Source organism: Haliotis asinina, chromosome 5, assembly GCF_037392515.1.
Source record: "Haliotis asinina isolate JCU_RB_2024 chromosome 5, JCU_Hal_asi_v2, whole genome shotgun sequence".
Lineage (NCBI taxonomy): Eukaryota > Metazoa > Mollusca > Gastropoda > Lepetellida > Haliotidae > Haliotis > Haliotis asinina.
The window spans coordinates 55,873,742-55,891,921 of record NC_090284.1 but is presented as its reverse complement, the minus strand read 5'-3'; the positions used below and the strand labels follow the sequence as shown (position 1 = coordinate 55,891,921).

Genomic DNA, 18,180 nt, shown 5'->3' with positions numbered 1-18,180 from the left:
ACGAGGTTTCTCGCTATCAGAAAGGGTAACGTGTGACAGGCAAGTGCAGCATGCCCTCAGGGGGAGGAAGGCACATAATTAGTGCATTGATTTTCCCCAGGTTAACGGAGAAGCGCACATCAAGAAATTATGCCATTTGGAAATTTAAGGCTTGCTATTGATTTTATTTTGTGTAATTGAGAAAACTTCCGATATGATTAAGTGTAACTGAAACATAAACAGTTTCAGTGGAAACATCTTATTGATGTTCAAAGGCATAACTATAATGATGTATTTTGTAAGATAATAAAAGTGATGTGATTATCTTCGTCATGGAATGTAGGGCAGATTCATTCTGTTTTCTGTTTTATTAAGCTTTAGGGCAAGTAGAAAATTGACCTTGACCTTTCATAGTGTCATAAGGTAAAATGGAGCCACACAGGAGCATGTCCCAAAAAATTATCTACATCATCTTAAACAAGTGGTAATAAACATTGGGCATGGACCTGAATTTTCAAAGACAATGGAAATAAAACACAGAAATATTACATCCAACACTTAATAAATTCGCTTGCAAACATGCCTTTATAGTTCATGACCATGTCAAAGTAATGCACAAAAACACTGCACATGTCGTTGAAACTGTCTGCAGCTTACAATGATTTACCAGCTGAAGCAACTGCCTCCTCGAAGTACAGTTCTGTAATTTCAAACTTTACGAAGTCATTTTTCTGGCATGTCCCAAAAACGTATCACATATAATACAGTGTAATGAAGTACCATGGATGTTTCATGAATTTGAAAGATAATTTTAATCAGAGACTCTTACAAACTTTTAAACATGTTCTAATACTGATTGGCATATCAAAAAATTGTTCCCATTTTAAATGTAAATTCAAAATAACTAGATATGCAAGTATATATCTGTCCACAAATTTGTATCACTGGCTACACTAAACTATGACTGCAAAAAGGACACAAATGTTCCAACCACGTAAAAAACATTTCCACCTAAATGTCTGCTTCAATTTCAAATAGCAGAAAATCCTCCAAATAGGTGACATCATTACAGCGTGTATAACAGGACAGAGCTCTGAAAGTAGCCAATCAAAGATTCCGAGGCATGTAGCGGAAACTCCGGAAACCTCACTCCCAAGAGCTTCCATCCGATGAGCTCCATTATGCAACGCTGGTTCTCAGAATCACTCGCATGCCTGCCACAACTTTTATTATGCCCTTGAAAGATCAATACCAATCAAGCCTATCGCCAAGTGGACCTACCTCTCAGATGGGCTGCTGCAGCAGCAGCTTCTGTTAAGGCACTCAAAAAATCCCCAAATCAATGTAAAGACTACAAACATAGCTTTTGTTATTTTGGCAGTACCCTCCGCCCAATATGGCACCAAGTAATTTTGCAATTTCATGCCAACGCGAGCCGACATGAAAAATCAAATGGCTCCATTTGTTGTCCTACGTACGTCTCCATGGATACCATTACCTCCAGGTCCCATTTTGTGAAAGTATTCAAACTGTGACTGAATGGCCAGGCTGGTTCTGACCACTACAAGTTCTCGAGTTCCCTGGTGGACGATCACGTTACAGCTGACTCAGAAAATCACAGTGCAACAATAATCTGGTGGTATAATGCAAATGTATCACACACATGGTAGACTGTGTGTAAACAGTGGACGAGACCAGCTCTCGGGGGGAAGGACAAACAACCTTCAGTATAGTCTTTCTGTGCTGGAATACATTGGGACCATCCACTGGTGGATCGAAAAGGGGTGGGGGAAGAGCACTCATCTTCATTTTTTCAGATGTCATGACTACAAAACTGTATACACTGCTATACTCAGCAATGATTGGCAGAAAATCTCCCCACTTATGATTCTGTGGTATCTGTACATTTTTCCTAATATTTTCCAAATATTTAATTAGATCTGGTTACAAGTATTCGTAATTGACACAATTACAAAAGCCATTACAGCTGGATGAGAGATCCATATTCATTTTAGAGATACATGCTAAGTTGACAATGCTCTTGGTTAAGTTCCTTGGTAACTGGCTTGGTATTCTCAAAACATTCATAGCCCTACAAACTTCCTAAACCCATTCTTAACACACTGGCTACAACCAAAGTTTAGAATTCTTAAGACTACGAAAATTTTGTGAATAGGGGAACTGGACATCAGAATCACCCCTTTGTCAGAAATCCACGGGTCTGCCTCTGCCCTTCTAACTGTACTTCATCTCACATCACCACCTAACATACTATCGCTTAAATAACACCTGGTCTCTGCACTGGAATGTTTTCACGGAAGTGAGTGAGTTTAGTTTTACCTGCAAAGTAAATCCACCCTCTAGTATTGTGAGTGAAATACTAAAACCACCTCCTCCACAATGGGAAAATATTCATATGCAATTATCCTTACAAACAAATCTTTTCCATTTAATTAGATTCCAGATAAATTACCAATATCCTATTTTTGCCATGTTCTACATCCTTCATTCAAATTCTGCTTTTGTTCCATTCATGGGTTGAGATGAGTGATGTTATGCGCAGATCTGTCCTCATACGCCCTGTTCTGTAAGCTCTATTCACTTGCCATGTCAAAATTCATTCAAAATATTGGCAATTCACTCAAAACTATTGGCAATTTAAGAATAACTATTCACATGTGTCAAGTAAAGCAGTGCTCAAAGCACTGACTTTTTCACATCTGCCATCAAATGCATTTCTAAATGTTTCTCTCAGTGATGTAAACATTGCTCTATTCTCATGTTCTATGTTATGCATTGCTCAATTAATATCTGAAATGTAAACACAATCTCTATTCCAACATGTCAAGTTAAACATTGCTCAACACACAGTGGTTATGTCAATACTGCCTTATTCACATGTGCCATGATCAACACCATCCTTCTCAAAGATATTTACACTACCACCTCTGAACTGCCCTTATAGCATAGTATAATCCATCTTGATATCTTGATAAAGATTCTTGGCAACCACCCAACTGTTTCAGTCTTATACTAAAACTGGATAGTTTCATGTTTACCAGAAAGAACACATGAAAATACTGGACTATTATTGAAAAATTGTCCAATCAACTCATTCCAAATTAATGGACTCTAGTCGTTCACTTTTCATCACATGCAATGAATTATGCCACAGAACATTGTCTCCCTGGATGTAACTTACCTTGTGACAAATTACATATCCAACACCACAAGCGCTATGTCCACGTCGGTATATGTGGTTTACTCATCAATTTCATACATTGGAAAAAACAGTTACCACCCCTTTGTGTATACCCTCCCACAATCTCAGTGGTGAAGAAGTTCCTTACAGCATTGGCTTCACCCCTTTCAACACAATCTCAGTAAAGAAGTATTTCAGTGTCTGCACTGGCTTGGACCCTCTCCAAGTTAGATGGCTGCAAATGAGACCTGAACATCAGATGGAAAACTTTTTATAACCCTTGAATACAGCTGCTACCATTATTGGAGTATAATGCATTTCCCAAAGTCTGTCTGTGATGATTTGATATCTATTATTGAGGAAGGGGTTCACATGTTGCGCAACTTGCAGGAGAGGTACCACATGAAAATATACCAGGAATTTACAAGACTTTCAGACAACCTTGTAACTGAGATATTTACAATAGAATTCAGTGTACTTGACATTTGCTGGCACTTGTTCTTTTCCCAGACAAACTTCAGGCACTTAAACAAGTCTTTGTACTTGTGAATGAAGTTAACACACTTTGATCATACAATTACTAGTAACATAAGCAAGTAAATGACAATATTTCACACAAATCAGAACAGTTAAAGAATAGATCATATTTTCATGGGTAATTTTTCATACCATATCAACTATTCAATTGTTAATTTGTCATGCTACAGTAACTAAATAATGGTTAATTTCTCATAAAATATTAACTACATGATGACTGATTCGTCATCCTGTTTTAACAATATGTTAGTTAATTTGTCATGCTATATTATCTTTATGACGGTTAATTTGCCATCCCATATGAACAATATGATGGCTAATTTGTCAGGCTATATTAAGTATGTGCTGGTTGATTTGTCATTCTATATCTACCATATGGAGGGTAATTTGCCGTACTATATTAACTACACAAGACTTAATTTTCCATACTATATCAACATACTTCTCTGCAAGATTTGGTTGTTCAACTCAATAGTATATATAATGCCACAAAGCATAAACAGAAAACATAACAAAAAACATTCTTAACATCTTTTGAGTTGTGCTACAACAGCTGTTAGTGGTGTCAATTTCACAACACGCTTACTCTGACGCTTCCCCCATCCAACTCTGTGGTGTATGTCAAAGACATGCATCAGAAACATTGACTTACAAAGTAAAATCAGGAGAATTTGTAACATACTTAAGATCTTGGGAAGCAATCGTGCAGGTTTTTGAGACAGTGCAAAATGCAAAACAGATTGCATGCCAGAACAAACAGCCTTATTAAGGCAAAAGCGCTGAATCTTTGACAGCTGTCACAGAACATGACGGACTCAGCAGGAAATCGCGTTTCGCTTGCGTATCACAGATAGTGCCTGTCACTCATAGAATAGCTCGACTTTGTCAATGCGTGTTATTCTTCAGTATTCAAAGGTCAAGAATTCTCTTCCATAGTTCTCAAATCCAATCAACTTAAGGCAAATATATTCCATGAGGGTGTTGAGGGAAGGCTTTGATGGTTCCACTGTCCGGCACAGTTGTGTGTAGATCAGATCAGATCAGAGCATCTGCCTTCTTCCATGCAGCTCCACTTCACTGTCAAAGACGCTTGCGTCTTTTTTCTCCAAATCTACTTAGAGAGCTCGCGACTTCTATTACTTTTTGTGAGACTCGGAAGCTAAACATGTGACAAAAACAAAGGACAAAATAGCCTGCTAATCAGATTGTACATCTATGGTGTCGGTTCTGGTAATTTGATGTGGGCACTTGTACAGACTGTGATTGGAATCAATGTCCACCTCCCATCTCTATGATGTATATAAGCTGCAACTGACAGTCAGTGGGAAGGAAAGGCATAACGCATTGGGCTTCCCCATGACAAACACACTTTTTCTTAATCTATCCTTGATACAGCATAACTCAAACTTCAGTAAGACATGGAAACATGGTATTTCATTGTTCCAAAATCGGTATTATTTTCACTGCATTTTAATTTTGAAAAGTACAAAAATGGTACGATATGACATGTAGTAAAAATAATTTCAATGACAGTGGATATAGCCAATCAAGAATTTATGGCTATGATGTGAAAGAGGCTAGGAATACAAGGGAACTATACAATTAAAAAAATGTATCTGTGTTCAATGCATTGTGTATTCCATCTTAACGATTTGATTTGATTCAATAAATGGTTAAAACTTTGAAAATGACACTAACAGAAGCAAAGGAAATACTTCCTCACTAACACACAATATTCAGACAAAGGAATACTTTCACACTAGTGAAATCCAACATTTCATGGTCAGTACTAGTTTTCAAATCTAAAATTTAACTCAAAATTTAACTCACTGCAATGACGTCATGATATTATAACAATTAATCCTGGGCAATTCTAAACATTGTAAACATGAATTTCAACTATGAAACCGATATAGCTATGTCACTAAATTGTAAGTGAATGCTATATGATGATGGATTATGGATTATTGAGAATTTCAAGTGATTTCACAATCATAAAGTGTTATGCCAGCCAGTGTGATACTAACAAGGTCTATGAGGCTATTGTGTCAGATCACAGCCAGAAGAAGATTTTTGTTTACATAAATTTTCTCAAGTGTACTTCAGTCCGCATCTGCCAGACAGGGTGTGATAAAATATTGCCAGATGATTTTGTATGACCTGCTTTGTAATCTGAGTGTTGCAGTAATCATGACAGAGCAAACAGATTCACGTCACAAAAGATAAAGATATCATTTAAAATGTTACCCTCCTACAAGTAAGAGGTTTTTTTACCCCAGATGTCCAAGACATTGTTGCATGACCTAAGGCATTATCTGTTTGATTTGGTTTAAAACAAGGTGGTATGTAGTACAGAAAAAATGTGCTTGCACTCACTGCAAGGACCTGTTGATTGACAGTATTTCCACAAAGGCTGAAGTGGAACTATGGTCTCACAAAACAGGGATATGAAACAAGATGAGTTTGGGCCAGTCTTAACCAGCATTGAAGACAAGAAATATCTGCTTCCAAGTGAGGAGAAATGAACTGGTCATTAGTGTGAATGCCCTGACAACTGACCCAACCTAATACAATGAATCTGAGAACAGGCTCATCAGAAAAAACTGACTGAGTGGCTATGAACCCATGCTGCTGGGTACCACTATCTGATGTAATTCAGCTTCATTAAGGCAGAATGTGAATGAGAGTTTGTTCCAGACCAATGAGTAGTTGGAAGTATGTCCACACTATTTACAAATGCTGTTCAAATCTTCATAACATTGTACTTGACACATTGCATCCGTTTGATCCTCACTAGCTGCCACTTGTGACCATCCTGAGATACTAGGGGCACACCAAGAATTTCCATCTGGGCGCTGTGTCTGAACCAGATCATTTCTGATGAATACAAACAGACAAATTCTGGCCAATTGTTGCCCTGGACCTCCTTTCACAAAGCACAAGGGTGATCGTAACTCACTGAGGTACCTTGTGTACAATGTCAAACAATGGGAACTATGGTTAACCTGAGTAGATGTTACTTTGTGAAAAAGAGTCCCAGTTCCAAATTAAAATGGTTCTAACAACTAGCATTCAGTCATGGGTACCTTCACTGGTCCAGAATCCCATAGTGATATATCAGATTTCCACATAATAGTCAAGAAACAGAATGGAATAACAGTATCTCAGAACAGCACCAAGTTGTATCTAACAAAGGAAGGAGAACACTTACCAAGTATGTTGTCATGTCTTAGGAGGACTGTTTGGTAAAGCTCTGTTTCACGGAACCAGCTCTGCTCTTCTGTGGTGAAGAAGATCTTGACAGCAACATTCTCGCCTCGCCATTTGCCCTTCCATACTTCACCGTAACGCCCCTTGCCTATACTCTTGATCAGGTGAATTTGCTTAGCAATTGTTCGTTGAACCTAGAAATCAAATTATCAATGTCATGCTGATATTCTCAATTGGAAATAGTACTTACTTATTCAAAAATGACATCAACTTATTATTCATGACGCCAGTCTTGTATACTCATGTTTGAAAAAGTAATACAGACTAACATGGTTAGAAAAGACCACTAGTCAGAGGCTAAGTTAAGTCCAGGGGAACTACCTGTTTTCTACAACTGTTACCTAAACTGCTTGTACTAACTGGCTATCGACGAGATGGCTTTACATCAAGGTGTCCTCAGCATCATGCATTCTAAGCAGGAGGCTGTGCATGTCCCTGCACATTAATATTTTTGCCAGCAATTACACCCAAAGCTAATTTATCCTACATTGTCGTCTTCTGATTGGCTGACATCTGATCCAATTCAGTCCGTTTGCCAAAGAGACACTAATCATCATGCTAATGATAAATTTAAAATTAAGTTTTAAACTTAAAAATTGCCATTGAAGAACCATACAAACCCAAACTTTTACAGTTTGCAAGTGCATATGTTTTTTTCCCTTTGGGAGATAGGATTATGAAGGATACATATGTGTCACAAAAGAGTATTTTCAGCATACTCTGAGAAGTGATCTGTTTCTTTGACAACGTAGCATTACTATACGCTAATCCCTGGTGTCAGTCATGGTGACAGAGTGACACATGTTCTATCTTGTCACTGTGTATGATGAAGTCCGATACTCTTGCACTTCAGAAAACATGCACACCATTGGAGTTGCGTTTACAGCCACAATAAATAAAAACACGAACACCTATCAGCAGACAAAGTCAGACTTGAGATCACCAAGAAACAGACCTTATCATAACCTTTGAATATTCATCAGTGCCAATTATGAAACAGATGACATGGTTTTATTGATAAAACTAACTTGGGTCAGGCGCTAACGACATGTACAAGAAGTTGTCAATACTAGAGCCTATCTATATCCTCATTTGTCCAGGGAGTGGTGTTTTTGCAGTTAGCTGATATTTACCGTCTTACAATGCTATGAATAATGGCATTGCTGGTAAAAACTACAGTCGGATAAGTGTTTCCTTAATGAGTTGAGAGGTAAGGTGATATGTTACTTCTGCTTGAGGAATGAGCTCTGAGGGGAAGCCAATCTTCCGCTGCTTCAAAACTGAATTGAAAATAGAATTTAAGGTTTCACAACTCTACTTCCCCATTGTTACTGATGCAAAAAAAGAAAAAGAGTTCAGAAAAAACCTCAATGGCAATGAACTCACACATTTTCTTTCACATGCTCTTTACACCAGGCCTATCTCAATGCCCAGCAATATATAGGATTAGAAAAACGGAATGTCTCAAACTGGGTGTGAAACAGACACTGAACTATCCCAGACACTTACCAATGATGCTATTATCAACAAATGTAAAACATAAACATATGCTGAATGTATGGTCTGAACTTTCAGAAAAGAAAAAAACCCAAAACAAGACAAAAATGTGTCCAGGGACACGGATGCCCCCGCTGGCTCTTGTAAGAAGCATTCCCTACACTGAGTGTGCTCTGGTGATTAATTTCTCCTAAACAAGTTCAATGAACATCCATGTAACTATGATATGCACACCTTTGAGTCCAAACGAAACACTGTACAAGCTTAATCAATTCTGTTCAGCAGTTTTTGTGGAGAAGTGGATAGACTTAATCCCTTATTTCACTATCATCAGAAAGAAATTCCACACAATTTACCTAGGTTTACATGTCTCTAAACATACAAAAACTATAAAGTACAAAAACAAAATAGTGTTGTGCCGTGGGTTTTGAGGAGAAGTGGATAAAGTACACCCCTGCTTTTTGGGAAGAACAGGATGAATAGAACTAAGTTCAAATATCTGTAGAAGTGACAAAATTAAGAAGTTGGATGAATAAGGTATGACATGTACATCTTTAAAGTCCCAATGAAACACATGCAGAACATCACTCAAGCCGTTTTTGTGGAGAAGTGGATAGACTTCATCCCCTTCATCTACATTCACAGAGAAATTCAATAATATTTATGTAAGTTCAAACAGTATTAATATTGGAAAAGTAAATAAAAATCAAAAAGAAATTATAAAACACACACCTTCTGAGTCCTATAAAGCACATGTGTAATCAAATGAATTCCATAAAGTAGTTTTTGAGGAGAAACAGGCAGGTGTTGTTGAGTCTGCTGAACTCATCATCACTGTAACTGTTCAGCACTTCTGAACTCAACAAAGTAACTGTTCAGTACTGCCTAACACATCAACACTGTAACTCTTCAGTACTGCTAGCAAATTAACACTGTAACTGTTCTGTACTTCTGAACTCAACAAACTGTTCAGTACTGCCTAACACATCAACACTGTAACTCTTCGGTACTGCTAGCAAATTAATACTGTAACTATTCTGTACTTCTGAACTCAACAATGTAACTGTTCAGTACTGCCTTACACGTCAACACTGTAACTCTTCAGTACTGCTAGCAAATTAACACTGTAACTGTTCTGTACTTCTGAACTCAACAAACTGTTCAGTACTGCCTAACACATCAACACTGTAACTCTTCGGTACTGCTAGCAAATTAATACTGTAACTATTCTGTACTTCTGAACTCAACAATGTAACTGTTCAGTACTGCCTTACACATTAACACCGTAACGGTTCAGTCCTGCCTAACACATTCAAATTGCAACTGTTTAGTAATGGTAACAACTATGAAAACACCATTTGCAACTGTTCAGAAATAATAAACTCAACAATACTTGAGCTGTCTTCTACTGCAGAACAACTCAACAATGAAACTTTTCGATTCTGTTGAGTAAATCAGCATTTCAACAGTAAACTACTGCTACACACATCAAGTTAATGATCACTGCAGTGCAGAAGCCACTGTAAACAGATAATGCTCACTGGCAATCTGTGTTTGTATAAAATATTAGTGTTGATGGTCCATCAATACAGCTACAAGCCTAATGTTCATTGCAACAAAAAATCCTCTTACCAGTAATGGAAGCCCTGAGCCACTGCCAGAAGACTGGGACTGCTCTATGAGGTCGTGCAGTGTCTCTCCTGTCCCGATGAAAGTCTCATTCTCTGCTTCTTCCAGGATCTGCTCTCTCTCAAGCTCACGTTTACGATACCTACACACCATCATCAGCAATCATAATCGTGATCATCACACCAGTATCATATTAGGAAGAGAGAGAGAGAGAGAGAGAGAGAGAGAGAGAGAGAGAGAGAGAGAGAGAGAGAGAGAGAGAGAGAGAGAGAGAGAGAGAGAGAGAGAGAGAGAGAGAGAGAGAGAGAGAGAGAGAGAGAGAGAGAGAGAGAGAGAGAGAGAGAGAGAGATGTGCAAAAGGCAGATTAATTCTAATATGAAACGATTTTGTGATCCTTACCTTCTGTACATTACTATAAATATACAAGTGGTATTCAAACATGGATCATCTGACACAAAATATCAATAAGCATCAACACCACTGTCATGGCTAAGTTACTGCTGAATTGGTCACACCTGCTAGCAAAATTTCGGACATGCAAGATAATAATATTAAACACTTTGGCAAGTGAGGTAAAAATTCGATTTCTGACCTTGATTTATTTGAGAATTCACTGATAAAGATTGCTAAGTTTAGTAACAAGTGACTTATCAATAGACGAGAGTCTAGGGGACTAACTACAAAACATTTATCAATAGTGATCTCTAATAGTGGATCTTAGTGAACAATCGTGAACAATAACTGGCAACTAACATTCAATTTGGCTAATAAATTCAAATTTTTATTTAGCTAAAAACAATTAGTCTAAATATGAATTTGGAGTGTTCAAAATTGAGATTCATTTTAGGGTTCCCTTTTAGAATTTGAAATAAAGGATCTCCTGAATACGTAATTCTTAACAGAGTGATGAAAAGGACCAACTGACCTTCAATCTGAATTATGGGCAATAAACTCTAAGGGTGACAGTGACTACAACAACCTGTGTCATCAAATTCCACTGGCACAGTTTTCATTACATCACACAGTAGAGTTTCCTGGGATACTACTCTCATGAACAGGTTTCATAACAACCACTTGGTGTTCATGTTAGCTGCCTCTTACAAGCACAAAGTACTACTCAGCCACATGGAAAACTGGAGAACATTATCAACAACGACAGACATCAACAGCTATAGAAGTTGTAACATTTATTCACTGGAGACATGACAGAGAAGACACAAGCAGACATGATATATGTTGGCCACCTACCTGAGGTACACAAAGGTCACAGTTATGATGAGAATGACAAAACACACAGTCACTGATATCAGCAGCGCAATGTGGGTGATGTTTTCATACTTCTTGGGCACCTCGTACTCTGCAACAAACAAACCAGACAATCACAGGCCGTTCACCAGTGAAGGAACTCCAGAAGCACAAGGGACAAGTAGAGTTCCAGGATCTCCTGCAAGACTCCTGTTATGTGTGTCCACTGCTTCATTAAGTTGTCACTGAAAGTACTATGTGCACACAGATTCTTTACTTGTGACCATAAACCCCAGTGTTTGCAATGATGTGGAAAACATGCGTATTTGATGCAGAAATTAGCACAAATACGTTGTGAATTTAGAAAATTTGCTTCACTGTTGACACAATGCTTCTGTGCCCTGAGTCAACCGCTTCACTGAGCTGACATTGATAGTACAGGGCACACACATATTTTCTACTTGTGACCATGAGCCCCAAGCGCATGTGGGAGCTTGGGAAGGGCCAGGTGGGGCACCATGACCTCCAGTAACACTGCCTCATGTGATACTGACAGTACAGGGCACATACCCATTCTATAATTGTGGTCATAAAACACAGCATGGGCACCTGGATAGAGACAGATGGAGCACTAGCATCTCCTGTGACACTGCAACATGTTTCCAGTGATTCATGAGAGGATACTGATAGTACTGGGCACACACAGATTCTATACTTGAGATCATGAACCACAAGGGCAGATGGGCACTTGTGTAGGGACAGATGGGGCACTGGGATCTCCTGCAACACACAGCACCATGTTTCCACCGATTCATGAGTTGATACTGATAGTACGTGGCATTTTTTTTTGTATCCTTGAGATCATGAACCCAAAGGGCACATGGGAGCCTGTCCATGGACAGATGGGGCGCTAGGATCTAGTGCAACACACTGCATCATGTTTCCAGTGATTCATAAGTTGATACTGATAGTACTGGGCACACACACTTTCTATCCTTGAGATCATGAACCCCAAGGGCACATGGGCACCTGTCCAGGGACAGATGGGGCACCAGGATCTCCTACTTCATGAGTTGATACTGATAGTATGAGACATGTACAGATTCTGTGCTTGTGACCTCACTGTTTCTGCCATAAACCCCATTTATTATGTCCCTGTCATTTCAGTGAACACAGCATTAAGACTTGGCCATGATTCAAGGTCCTTCCTGACAGAGATCTTACAAGTAGGATCACAAAGGTTTTATAGTTAAAGTTAACTCATGCACTCTGGCTGAAAGTAATGCAGGCATTAGTGAAATGAACAAAGAAAGGAAGGTGTAGGCATACCTGCATGATGTAAACAACTGGGAAACACTGAATAATTGAGATTGGAACTTAGGTCGATTACCAATGATCCATGCTACTGGGACTTGTTAGTTGAGCTAAGAGAGTAATTTACACTTTATGTCGTACAGGAGTTGAGCTAGGAAAGTAAGCAACACATCATCTGATATCTGTGTTGTATAATTAAGACTTTACCTTGAACAGGTGTTGTGCTGGGAGGAAAATGTCTTACCTGGTACAGTGTTGTGCTAGGAGAGTAATTAACACGTCATCTGTTCCAAGTGTTGTGCTAGAAATTCATCGTCATACCTGGCACAGGTGTTGTTCTAGGAAGGCATCTTCTTACCTGGTACAGGTGTTGTACTCCGCTCCACCACTGTGGGTGTCAGTTCCCAGTTGCAGTCATCTCCGCTGTCACAACATGCTATCGTCTTTGGCACATGGTGTGGCACCAGGTCACCCTTACACTGCAACAGGATAAGATGGGTCTGAGTGTGGCTCAATGTAACACCATGGAAGTGAGTGAGTGAGTGAGTGAGTGAGTGAGTGAGTGAGTGAGTGAGTGAGTGAGTGAGTGAGTGAGTGAGTGAGTGAGTGAATATGGTTTTAGGCTGCTCTTGGCAATATCTCAGCCATATCATGGCAGGGTACCTCAGAAATGGGCTTCACACATTGTACAAATTGTGGGGAATCGAACTCAGGTCTTTGGTATGATGAGTAAATGCTTTAACCATTAGGCTCCATAACGTCTCTCCCACGTCAATAAAGGAGGAGATTTATCTTGTATGATTAAAAGAAAAAAAATAAAAATTCTTTCCTTAAAAGATCAATCCAATAAAATACCAATAAAAATAAAACATAAATGATCACAGTTTTACATTAAAAACATACATTGAACATGGATTGTGTACTGCATCACAAACTCCTTAATTTCAAAGTATTTAAGTGATATGTATGAGAAAGAAATTAAGAAATTTGGGGTCAAGTTATAACATATCACATCAATATGGGTGGAAAGGCCAAAGCAAGTCAAGTATTAGGTATTACCATTCTGATGAAACCCAGGAGCGTGGCTATGAAGGCAACAAACCTCGAAATATTATCAAAGAAAACAGGATTTGAACACAGGATCTCAGTTTCCTGACACGCTCCAGGGATGTCCTCTGCGAGAGGGCCACTGTCTACTGGGCTACCTAAGCCCTCACAGAAATCAAGGCTGTCTGAACTTTCAGGAGATCTGAAGCAGTGGTTGAAGGAGGGGGAAGCAAGAGAAACTTTATCAAGGCAAACAGGGATTTGAACACAGGATCATAGTTTCCTGGCATGTTCCCAGGATGTCCTCTGTAAGAGGACCACTGTCTACTGGGCTACCTGAGCCCTTAAAGAAATCAAGGCTGCCTGAACTTGCTGGAGATCTGAAGCAGCGGTTGGAGGAGGGGAAAGGCAAGAGGAAGAAAAGGGAAAGGGGGAGAAAGTGTGGCAGGGGGAGAAGAATTGTATCCAACTTTTGCACAGGTAATAACAGAACAAGACAAACCACACATGACCTTTTGAAAAAGGAAGCCATTCAAACAATGAGAAAAGCAGGCTGGGCAGAAATTACACCTCGTTAGAACAGCAAAAAGTGTGCGGATTTGTGCGAAAAGAGAGGCTAGGGATCTGTGGAGGCTGAGAGTATTCACTGTACAAACTATCAAAACCCAGCCCAAGTTGGCAACAAAGTCCTCTATTTACTTTGCTTTCAACTTCTTATCTTGACGACACAGCGGGCAAACACACCAGTCTCTAAACATCAAGTGTTAGATTGAGGCAACACTGTGACGAGCCCCAATTATTTTTCTAGCTTTATTTTTAAAGCTAAAACACCCTTGTTGAGCCTGTCAGTGGTGTTGAACTACACCTGGCTTTGTCCTGGTGAGAGGCTGTGGCGTGAATGCACAGTCTAGTGACATGCACCCTCAGAAAAGAAGAGCAAGTCTGATGTCAAATAAAAACTGTTTTCCTTCACACTAGTTGTCATATTACATATTAATCCAGTAGACCACTTTCAAAATTAAGTGCAAAAAAACCCACACATGATACAAGTCAAAAGTTAACATAACAGCATTGAAGATGCCCATTTTATCTCAATAACATAGTTTTAGTTTTATTTAACTGTTGCCTTGGAGATTCAAACAGAAATATTAACAAACTTAAAACATTTTGTCAACTTTTCTTTTTGGAGTATAAAGTGTAATAATTCAACAAATCTTAGATCTAAGAAAACAGCTTGGCTGTATCCTTCAAGGAGTGTCAGCTAGCCTCAGAATATTTAGTCAAAAGACTGCAAAAAAGGCAAAAAATCACACACAATTTCCCCTATGTTCAGTTCACCTACTTCAAAGGACAGTCACTGGAGACTTTCCACAGACAATTTTTGTCTTTTCAACATGACAATTTTTACAGAAATTGCTTCCAAAAATTGTGACATGGTCCCCTAGGACATCAACAAAGCTGTCTCTCCCGGCTTTTTGTCCTGTTTTTCGGGGGGAAGAAAGGCACATTTATTGTGACATGATAGCTCCCTTCAAAGGTTAAGCACTAAGTTGATGTTCTTAAGTATCTCTATAGAAATCTCACTGTTCTAGAGAAAAGAGGTTACAGGGGCAGAGGGCTTCTGTGCTTTATCACTGCCTAGCGTAACAAATAATTCACCATTCACATCACCAATAGGCAATAAAATGATCATAGAAGTGATCATAAATTTTTATGCTCTTCAGGCTGAGAAAAGGCAAAAACTGCCTAGACTTGCAAGATACTTCAGATAATGATCGTGAATCAGTTTACGGTACAGTTAGGTGGTGAGATGAATAGGCTAAGGTTGTGCTCAGGGTGATAACACTTGTATAGTAATGTGCATACGTCAGGGTGTCTGTGTCAATCTGCATGTTTGTGTCTGCGAGTGTCTGTGTATGTCTGTGTGTGTGACGTGTCTATGTCAGTGTGCCTCAATGTCTGGTAACGCTAAGAGACCATACAGATTTTACTGTGCTTGTGACCTCAGACATCACATCACGTCACATTTTTATCATGAAAACCCTTGATGCAGCACTGACTTGGACCCAACAAGTCTTTTCTTTTAACCTGTCAATGCCCAGCGCCAGTCAGGGTAACAACAAGTACAATCTTTCAAAGGTACGAAAACACCAACATTTGGGTCTCTGCCCAATAAACTAGTCCTTGGAGGAAGTTCTGTACAGCTATGAGATGTTCCACCAATCTCCACTGTCAGTGAAGCAATATGCTTCATGCAATGATTCATGTACAAAACATTTGGTAAAGGATTGGAGCATCTTTCATGCTGACTTGTCCGTATTATCTAAACACCTGTTCACAATGTCTTAGTAGGGTTATGATGACTTAATAATGGATGATATACCACATCTGAACAAAGGGATATGAATAGCTTTCACCATCCTCAACTACAAACAGTGATAACATGACCATCCATAGTGATCACATATCTACTATAGTGATCATATGACTACCACAGTCATCATATGACTATCCATAGTGATCACATGACTACCTATAGTGATTACATGATTACCCATAATGATTAACTGACTACCCAGTGATTTCATGAAAACTTGACAACTCATAGTGATCACATGACTACCCATTGTGATCACATGACTACTGCAGTGATCATATGACTAACCATAGTGATCATATGAAAGCTAAAAAGGGTTTACCAACACCTGGAATAAATTCAGTTTTTAATTTACATTTTCAATCCAAAAATCATATTTGATAAATTTATATCCGACTTGTAAAACCACTTCCACTAACGCCAGAACAACTTCCTTATGAAAGAGTAACAAATACGAACATTAATGGCTTAAACGTAAATCAGTCTTCTTATAGTCTTCCACTATCACAAAGACTATTTTCACACTTTCACGTTGAAGTGGTCAAAGGATTGCCCTGTGGGATGTGTGTCAGGTTAGCAGGAAGGAAACTCTGGTTCTAATATAGTACTAGTATGCCCGCATGGATAGTGTTGGTGATGTCCTGATTAATGACACCAGGATCCTAGCTCATGGGTTTCACCAAAGTGTTTAATCTTTTAGACCTATTTCATTTCAGGCATTTGTCCACCATTTAACTGAAAAGCAATTATTTCCCTCAGACACTCTTCAAAGTGGCTTCAAGCCAAACAGACTCATTCCTAATTCATTATGCAAGGGTTAAAATTTTACTGAAGGTTGCACCACAAAGCCCTCAATCTTTTTGCGCATGTAAACTTAAAGATATAAACCACAATCCATCAATCAGCTGGTCACCTATGTTACTGCATACACAAAGGTGGAAATAACTTTGCTGCTGTACTCGCATATGTCGCACAAATCCTTTGCCATGATAATTTCTCCACTATAATGGACAATTTTCTTGTTGGTTTATTACACCGGTACAATATTATATACAAATCTACTTGCCTGACAGAACACTGGAATGGGACATTGGGCAATGGGTTATTTCCACCCTGATACAGATTAGAAATTCAGGCAATGTTAATCAATTTCAGTTATTAATTCCATCTCACATCCCACATACGGAATGTCAAACAGGAAACCACCATTCTCAGCTTTGGAGAACAAAGCTGGTGACAAAATCAGCCTGCAGTGGCAGAGAGCCAAGCAGGTCAAGGGGAGTGACAGGACACACTATGTTACATGTATGCCTTCTATACTTTTCTGCATCACTGAAGCACAAGACAGAGTTTAATCCTCATTTTGCCAAAGCTTACCCAGATAACTTTTTACATCCACTACATTTGTAAAGGTAGCAAATGCTTGTATTTGTTACGTGCACAGACGCACTTGAACGTTGTATTGATAGCAGTTATTAAATGAGGGGTCGTTGAGAGCACGGGACACCTGTTTCAAATGAATGATAGTCATCGTGATATGAACGATTATACTTGAGGAAATCTTTATCTAACAGGAAACATCTTCGCTCATGCAAGTAGAAGTTATACTTAACTACACCGTGTATTACTATCAAGGCTGGTATCTTTAGGAACACCCGCTTCATCTCAGCCACCGCACCTAATACTCCATTGAAATGCTACAGCAGTCAGCACCGTAAGAAATATTTTTATTATGAATGAAACTGACAACAATCACTTGGACAGTTCACCCGGAAATTCTGTTCACAATTTGGAGGGGAATATGGGAAGTTAACGTATGTACATAGCTTCAAAGTAAAATGTCTCTCACACACTGCATCCCTTCTATCATCGTGAGTTAGTTTCAAGATGTATGGGGTATGAAACCCTCTTATGTTAGTTATATACCAGATGCCGTAAAATGTACTGGACCATTATGCTTTTGTCTTTGTCTTGTTTAAACTCAAAACATAATGACTATTTGATCCTACACCAAACTCACCGTCATGTTCCTAAACATTTTTCAGTCTGGTAGCTAAATGTCTCACGGTCCTACTGCAAAAC

The 18,180-nt window shown here is 38.9% G+C and overlaps 1 protein-coding gene across 1 annotated transcript in view; it reads right to left on the bottom strand.

Annotated features, from left to right (window-relative positions):
* The window catches only part of LOC137284864 (bone morphogenetic protein receptor type-1B-like), a 68,866-nt gene that overhangs the window by 17,566 nt on the left and 33,120 nt on the right, over positions 1–18,180 (bottom strand). The window contains exons 3-6 of the mRNA XM_067816884.1: positions 13,033–13,153; positions 11,364–11,472; positions 10,118–10,256; positions 6,930–7,122 (exon numbers count right to left, since the gene is read on the bottom strand). Coding sequence (XP_067672985.1) covers positions 6,930–7,122; positions 10,118–10,256; positions 11,364–11,472; positions 13,033–13,153 — 562 coding nt within the window. The remainder of the gene's footprint in view (positions 1–6,929; positions 7,123–10,117; positions 10,257–11,363; positions 11,473–13,032; positions 13,154–18,180) is intronic.